This window comes from Echinops telfairi, unplaced genomic scaffold, assembly GCF_000313985.2.
Source record: "Echinops telfairi isolate 266 unplaced genomic scaffold, ASM31398v2 ScPeMD7_7461;HRSCAF=8499, whole genome shotgun sequence".
NCBI lineage: Eukaryota > Metazoa > Chordata > Mammalia > Afrosoricida > Tenrecidae > Echinops > Echinops telfairi.
In genome coordinates this window covers 1,091,144-1,099,486 of record NW_022111361.1, presented here as the reverse complement: position 1 = coordinate 1,099,486, position 8,343 = coordinate 1,091,144, and the positions used below count along the sequence as shown (strand labels likewise).

The window sequence follows — 8,343 nt, the reverse complement described above, 5'->3', positions numbered from 1 at the left end:
TTGTCAGTGGCTTGATGTTGTTGCTGTTTTGTTGTACATTGTTGCTTGGTTTTGCTCTGTCTTGTTTTTGTGCATGTTGTTGTCTCTGCAGGTCTGTCTGCATACGACAGATACCTTTTTTAAAGGGCTTTCACTTCTAACTTCAACCCAATGATCACATGTTAGCCTTTTCTTCTCTGGGCATGAGTCAGAAGAGAAACGATGCTGACGCTTTTGCAGAATCACAAGTACACTGTCGATAAAGGAAGAGTTAAAGGCATCCCATGGTTCGTGACAAATTGAAACGTGTGGGGTTTCTAGTAAGGAGATTGGCAGTACTGTTCCAGCCCCAAAAGCGTGATTCATTGCCTCTTCTTTGGAATAGGTCGGTCACTTTGCCACCCCAATTTCCCAAAGTAGCTGTATGGTGCTAGGACAAATCAATAGTCCTTGTTACACTGCAGATCAGCAGAATTTTCCACTGTAACCACCTGAAGCCATTCAAAATGAAAACGCAGTACTGAGGCTTAGATGAACATGAAAGAGGAGATACTTAAATACTCTGAAAATAGAGTGTTTAAAGCAGTGCCTTCACATCTTTTCACTGCAATATGTGGATAGATGGGATAGCCACGCACTCCTCTGGTTTCCAAAAAGGGACCAAACACAAGCAACCGTAAAGGATACAGGCCTGCATCAAACATGGATCAAACATTAGAAGAATCGCACTCCTCATCTTTTACAAAGCCCAAGAGTGGCCAAAGTATTTTCATCACAATAAAACGGGAGCACCCAAAGAAAGGGTGTACACTTCCATGGGTCTCTCCCACTTTCAAAGAAATGCCTGCTCTTACAAAGCTAAGTGAAAGTAAGAGTACGTTGTTCACTTTTAGTGACATGACTGGGAATACTTTATCCCACAGAGCCAACCAACCAAAGCAGCCTATTCCATCAAGGTATATATTTTAATAAAGCCCTGCATTGGGAGCTCTTAAACAGCTCTTATAACAGTCCATACATCAATTGTATCAAGCACATTTGTACACATGCTGCCATTATCTCTTCCAAAACATTTTCTTTCTACTTAAGCCCTCGGTATCAGCTCTTTTCCCTCCCTTCCCTCCCCTCCCGCCTTCATGAACCCTTGATAATTTATAAATTATTTTTATTTTCACATTTTACCCCATCCACTATCTCCCTTCACCCACGTTTCTGTTGTTTGTACCCTGCCCCCTCCCCAGAGGTGGGGGCCGCAGGTTGTTCATCAATCATTGCGATTGGTTCCCCCTTTCTCCTCCCATCTTCCACCTACTCTCATTATTGACCCGGATGGCTTTGTCTGTCCTGGATTCCGTGTGTCGAGAGCTCTTATCTGTACCAGTGTGCATGCTCTGGTCAAACCGGATTTGTAAAGGAGAACTCATGATGGGGGTGGGGACATTAAAGAACTAGAGGAATGTTATGAGTTTCATCGGTGCTATATGCCACCCTGGCTGTCTCATCCCTTCCTTGTGACCCTTCTGTGAGGGTGATTCTCTCTCTCTCTCTTCCAGGATGTTCAATTTCTCTCTTTTCTTGATAGTTTTGTGAATCAAATGAAATAACTTGATAAGCTCAGTAGAGGTCCCTAAGATCACTCTTTTCTCCTTTAGGGACTGATGCAGAGCTGCAACCAGATGCACGCCTCCTACCTCTTCCAGCAAGACAAGCACTATGACCTGTCCTATGACACCGGAGACAAGGCCTTGCAGTGCGGGCGCCATGTGGACGTTTTTAAGCTGTGGCTAATGTGGAGGGCAAAGGTAAGCAAGTGCAGACGCCCGAGTGTCAGCGGTAAATAGTGGCCGAGTCTCAGGTCACCTAGGATCGCATGTCCAAAAGTGATTCCCTCGTGGAAAACTGCTTACCCCACATCAGGTTTCTTTCGTTCTCTATCGAAATAGCTGCAGAGGCTCCGTGAGTGGGGACACAGCAGCTCACGGTGGGTGTTCGCTGTTTTCTCTCCCGGCTGCTCATGCCGCTAGAAAACCAAGGCGCCCTGCTTCAGAGGGCAGAGCACCTTCAGCCTTCCAACGTGTTTCCTCTTCTGTCACCAAGTCGTGGCTTTTCCCAAATGGTTGGACATTTGGGTAGGTTAATGCACATTTGTCAAGATCTGGAGAACCAAAAAGGACAGAGTAAGCACTGTGGCATAGTGGGTGACCCGCTGGGGCTGTTAACCAGAAGGCTAGCAGTTTGAAACAACCTGCCTCTGTGGGAGCAAGATGGGTCTTTCTACTGCCGTAGAGTTACTGGCTCCAAAACCCACAGGGGCGGCTCTCCTCTGTCCCAGACAGTCCTGTGAGTCAGAATTGGCTCAGTGGCAATGGGTGAGATCATAAGAGCTTGTTTTTGACATCTTACGAGATGGCCTCTAGTTAGAATTGTTTTAAACCCCCCAGCAATATCTAGTTCTCCCTTGTGCACTGTCTCTCTTGTTCATGCCCTGCATGTAACGAGACGTCGTCACAAGTCTCCTGAGCAGGTAAACTTTGCAACTACTAGTGTACAGTCCTGGACTGGTTGGGACTCCTTGTTGCCTTCCAAGAATATAAATCGTACTTTTATTGTACACAGGCTGGAAAGGTATGAAAAAATACTTTTGAGAAGATCCTTAACTTCAGTGGGACAAGTCGGTAACTGGCCATTTGATTTCATTTCTCTCCCAAAGGAGGCAGTCACCAGGGGCAACTGTGCATAGTATCAAAGCCACATGTGAAGTAAGTGTGTGAGGGGCACCTGACAGAGAGTAAGGAGAAAGGGAGACACTGAAGGGAAGCTGACATGCTCCAAGGGCTCGTGAGTAGAAGAGCCACACGGTTAGAAGAGCTAAGCATTCTGAACAGCGAAGGCAATGAGGCGACAGGCTCAGTCCCTCGGGAGCAAGCTCACAACTGGAGCATCTGGAGTGAGACACACCACGACTCAGATCTGGGCACTGGTTAGTTTTCAGACCTGCGCAAGGCAGTCTGAACCCTAGTGATGGGTTCTTTATGTTGCTGGTTAGAACATTGTTCACTGTAAACTGAATTGCCAAAGCCATTCAGAGCAGGGAGCGAGTGGCTAGCAAGAAAAGTGGGGATTTAGGGGTGAAGCAATGCGATTCATAACCATTTTATGGAAGGAAGAGAAGGTTTAAATTAAAAGATGGTCTCGCTTAATGCAGACATATCTCTTAGATCAGTGGTTCTCAACATTCCTAATGCCGCAGCCCTTTAATACAGTTCCTCATGTTGTGGTGACTCCCACCCCCCCAAAAAATTATTTTTGTTGCTACTTCATAACTGTCACTTTGCTAATGTGATAAATTGGGCGACCCCTGTGAAAGGGTCGTTCGACCCCCCAAAGGGGTCACGACCCACAGGTTGAGAACCACTGTCTTCGATGGTTTCCAGGGGAGGTTGGTCTACATATCCTTCAGGCAATCTCCCATGAGACTTACACACCTAAAGTCTCCTTGAATGTTAAATGAGGCTACACTGTGCTGCCTAGGATGGGTGGTGTGATAGACTCTGGTCCATTGAGCTGGGCAAGATGTTGATGTCATCTTTTGAAAGCTGCTAGTCGGATAGGGACACATGCCTGTTTCCCACCCTTCAACAACAAAACTCACTCTATTGGCAACCATATGGGAAACTCATTGAACACCTCTGCTCCTCGATTCCTTTTGTGTCAGTCCAAACCAATACTAATGTCCTTGATACATACATACTCATGGGGCATGTGGTGCAGGTGTCGACTGGGCATTCAGAAATCAGCCCACATCCAACCTTGGAGTCATCCAGCACCTGTGGCCTTCTTTGAACTAAGGAGCAATCTCAGATGAAATTAATTTCTGATCCCATTAGATCTTTTTTAAAAGTAGCCTGTTCAACTTCAAAGCCTTCTGTTTGTCTCCCTTTTTCCTGAGACTGTATAAACAGGAAAGAGGCCCGCTTTATCTGCATAACAATTGCTCCCTCTTGTTTCAATGTGGGATCAGTCACTGGTAGTCCAGTCCTAAGGGCCCTGAGGATGCACACAAGCTGTTTCTGAGCTTTCTATTAGCACTCCATAAACGCTGGGGGACAGAAGGAAACCACTTTGCAAAGTCATTCCCTGGTGTGCATTCAGTTCTCTTAAACAAGTCCTCCGTGAGGCTGTTCTGTTTTTCTGTGTCTGGATCCAGGCTCCCAGAGCTGGACACGAAAAGGTCTCTGCGACCATGTTCACCAATCCGGACATGGAAGGCATTTCTCCCCAAGGGAGACATCTAATGAGCCCTGCAGAGTGACCAGCTAACCTACAGAAAACATCTGTGTGCTCCCTAAGATCCATTCATTCCTTTGTTCCACAAATAATCATCGGCACATACTTGCTTTGTTCTAAGGGAGATGCTTTGGTGACCACAGAGGGCTGGAGATGGACGATTCCGAGATGGACTCTGGCTGAATGGGGGCGTCCTGGGAATAGTCCCTGCAGCGGCTGCTGCATCTCTGCAGGAGGAGGCTGGCTGGGCCCCCTGTTGTTAGCAACTGAATGCAGGGGCAGACTTTCCCCTGGACTAATCAAAATGATGGCTTAGGGAAGGGAGGCTCAGGGGGAAACAGTGGGAGGAGAGCAGTCACAAAATCAAACAGAACCAAAGCACCTGTGTGGTGCAGGGAGCGTGAAAGGGAAAAAATAACGACCGAAAAGCTTCTAGAAGCACAGGCTGGTGTGAAGAAAGGGCCAGGAGCGAGGGTAGATGAGAACGGAGGCGAGACCCTGACTGCCCAGAGGAACCACTTCATCCTGCGCCTCATCTGACGGACTTTGTTCTCTCGTTCAGGGGACTACTGGGTTTGAAGCACAGATTGACAAGTGCTTAGAGCTGGCAGAGTACTTATACAATATCATAAAAAACCGAGAAGGATACGAAATGGTGTTTGATGGAAAGGTACGTATTCCGATGTCCACCATCCCCAAGAGTTCAGTCCCTTCCCAGGTTTATCACTGTTTATTTGTTTGTTTGAATGTAAATAAGTTCCAGGCAAGCGAGGCTGTGATGGAGGGGGGAAACTCTAGGTGTTGGGCTAGAATAAACACCCAGTGTCGTCCCGACTCCCTAGACATCAGGGATATAAAAGGAGATGCTGGAATGGGCGCCGTGGCGGGTTGGGGCGGGCTGTGAATCTGACTTTCCTCCCTGCAGCCTCAGCACACCAACGTCTGCTTCTGGTATGTCCCTCCAAGTCTGCGCGCCCTGGAAGACAAGGAGGAAAGAGTGAGTCGCCTCTCCAAGGTAAGAGGTGCAGGAGCCTGCGGTGCGCCTGCCGGTGTGTGTACTGGCCCGCTCATGGTCACATGGGGGTGTTGAGCATGGCCACGGTGGTGCTTTGGGGGCGTCCACAGAACCAGTAGATCCTGATGAACGTTTAAAGACGTCCATTTGCTTCTCTCTTTTCAGAGAGAGAGTTTATAATGTCTTAAAGCAAGCACTTAAAGGGACCCCACCTCCACCCCCACCCCCAAAATAGCAAAAGCCATCGGTGAAGGTGAAGGATCTACCAAGCGAACTTGGTCATGGTTACAACCACGGCAAACTTCTGCCCCCAATGGATAAGACTGCCGCTGACCTTCCTGAGGTGCCAGCGTTAATGCTGTCTGTCCTGATGCGTCTTTGGAGCTGTGGTGATCCCAGAAAGTAACAGGGCAACAAGCAGTAATAAAAACTGCCATCACTCAGAGTGCCAGTTATGCAGAAAACAAGCTCAGCTGGTACTGCACATTAAGCAGGAGGCTGCAAGGTTAGACGATTTAAACTCGCCAGCACTTCCGTGGAAGCAAGACTAAGCTGTGTGGCTCTTGTAAAGATGTAGTCTCTCCTGCTCCCGTCATCCACACACCTGTGAACTTTGCTTCCCAGCCTAGGCTAACTACAGGCAGGAGCCCGTCTCCCATCGCGCTGCAGAAGGAAGACACTAGGGTTGATCATGTACATTTGGGCCTCTGAGCTTTGTCTACCTTTGTTTTGCACTGACCATAAAGCAAGGAAGTGAAGGATCTTGGCCTTCTGTGGGTTCGATAGGCACTATTTTAAGGATTAAAATACATGAAGTGGAATGAGGAACAGGGAGGAAGACGGACATAACTGACAGGACAAGAGAGAGCAGAGACAGAAATAGCTTTATTAGGGGATGGGGGAGCTCCCGGACGAGGTTCCGTGACCTAGGCCAACAGGTCAGGGAAGTCGTGCTCAGCAGCTTGGGGCAAGGGTTTTTTAAGGGGTGGTGGGGAATGTATGCTAATTAGCATATGGAGTCTGGAAACTCGGAGAATTGCTTGTGGACTCCTTGAGGCTTTCTTTGAACCTGAGCATCTGGTTTCACTAGTTATCTTCTCTGGCGGTTATCTTCTCTGGCTCCCGCTGCTGACCTTTGACATGTGCAGGGCCCAGACCTGCTTCAGCTTAGTCCAAACAGGGGGCTGCCTAGTTCAGACCCGACCCAAACATCCAAACTTCTTAATATTGGTAATGGGGCGATGTTTTCTGTCTCAACTACTTCCTGCTGGGATAGGGCGAAGAAGTGGGGGATTGAGAGTTGGAAAGTTTGGGGGCCGGGCGGTAGGCAGTGGACTGTAAGGGTGAAGAAGCTGATTGAAGGTCAGGTTGGCGATATCTTTCATCCATTCCTGCAAGAATCTAAACACACAAAGACCTAAAAGCAAAAGCACACAGATTATTATCAGAGACCCAGTGACGGGCATAATCCAGGCCATGAGAAGCTGGTGGTGTTCCACTGACATTTCCTGATTTTATTGGCCATGGTGCGGAGTGCCTTAACATTTTGTTTAACTATGCCCAATTCATTAATATAATAACAACAGTCTTTATTTAGAAGAACATGCATGTTCTCCTTTTATCTGCTGTTAGTAAGTCAAGAGCTTGGCGATTTTGTAGGGTGACTCATGTTAAGGATGTTAACTGCCTTTGGAGGGAGGGAGACAAGACAGTTATCAGTTTGATGTTTTTTGCAATGGATGATGGCTACTTTTGCTGGCAGTTGAAGAGCCTGTCAGAGATTAACTATTAATTTACCGTTTACTATGGGGGACCCGCTGGTAGTCAGAAAATCCCCACTCCTTCCAGATAGTGCCATGACAGTGAGCTATAAGGAACGCATAATTAGAATCAGAATATATATTAGCCATCTTTTTCTTTAGCTACATGGAGAGCTCAAGTGAGAGCAACAAGTTTCACTTTTTGAGAAGCAGTTTTTACTGGGAGGCATGCAGCTTTCTAGACTTGGTCAAGTAAGAGGACAGCATACGCAGCCTTCCATTGCCCCTGGGCATTTAGGACAGAACTGCCATCAACAAACAAAGGTAGATCTGGGTTAAGAAATGGTTGATCAGAGAGTCTGGGTCGGGGCAGTGTTAGTTCCTCAACTGTCTGGGGGCAGGAGTGACCACTAAGTTCCAGCGAGCCTAGGAGCTGAGGCAAGAGGCTTGCTGGGTTTAAAGAGGGAGCCTGGTGCAGAGTTATGTTAGGGTTTTCGATAAACATGCGATAGATTTTCTGCAAGCGGCTTGGAGACAGCAAACACAGGACTCGGTGTGAGAGGAGGTCCTGCAGCCTGTGGGGATAGGCTTTCCCTGGGTGAACTTTAGGGCTCTTTCGGTGAGGGCGGTGGCTGCACCAGGGCCTGGAGGCAGGGTTGCCAACCTCTGACTGTCATATCTAGATGCTTAGACAGACAAGCTAGAGGGGATAGAGCGGGCCCCAGGAGCTGAGCCAGGACTCGGACTGCTATACCTTGTTTTTTGCCTGTGTAGAGTGAAAAAGGTTTGGCAGGTTTGGTAGATGCAGGGGTGGGGGTGAAGGAGGGCTTGTCAGAGTTTGTTAAAGGCAGCTTTGACTTAGAGTTAAACTCTGAATGGTGGGGGTGGGGCACAGGCTTGAACAGATAGCAGTGGAAGAGATAAGTGTGTCTTGTAGGGAGAGAGAAGTTAACAGAACTGGGCTGTATCTGCTTTAGATCTGTTTTAGGAGGGGCTGCAGGTAAAGGCAAAGGAATGTTGACAAGCTGGGTTAAGGGGGATGGTGAAAAGGGTATAGTGGAAGGGAAAGTGTGGGACAAGAGAGTATAGGGGTTGGGAGCTACTGGGTGTATGGGGATAACAGCTTCGTTAATGAGGCACAGGTCCTGGACCAAGCGATAAGTACCATTTGGTTTTTAACTGGTAAGATGGGAGCGTTGCAGGGAGAGTGGGTAAGCGTCATGAGGTTGTTAGAAAGGAGGCATTGTATGATGGATTGACACTGGGAAGCTATGGGGTCTGTAGGGCCAGTTCTTCCAGGTC

The 8,343-nt window shown here is 47.9% G+C and overlaps 1 protein-coding gene across 1 annotated transcript in view; it reads left to right on the top strand.

Moving 5' to 3' along the window:
- GAD2 (glutamate decarboxylase 2) overlaps window positions 1-8,343 on the top strand; it is a 106,587-nt gene that overhangs the window by 68,994 nt on the left and 29,250 nt on the right. The window contains exons 13-15 of the mRNA XM_004716101.2: window positions 1,632-1,781; window positions 4,829-4,936; window positions 5,192-5,281. Coding sequence (XP_004716158.1) covers window positions 1,632-1,781; window positions 4,829-4,936; window positions 5,192-5,281 — 348 coding nt within the window. The remainder of the gene's footprint in view (window positions 1-1,631; window positions 1,782-4,828; window positions 4,937-5,191; window positions 5,282-8,343) is intronic.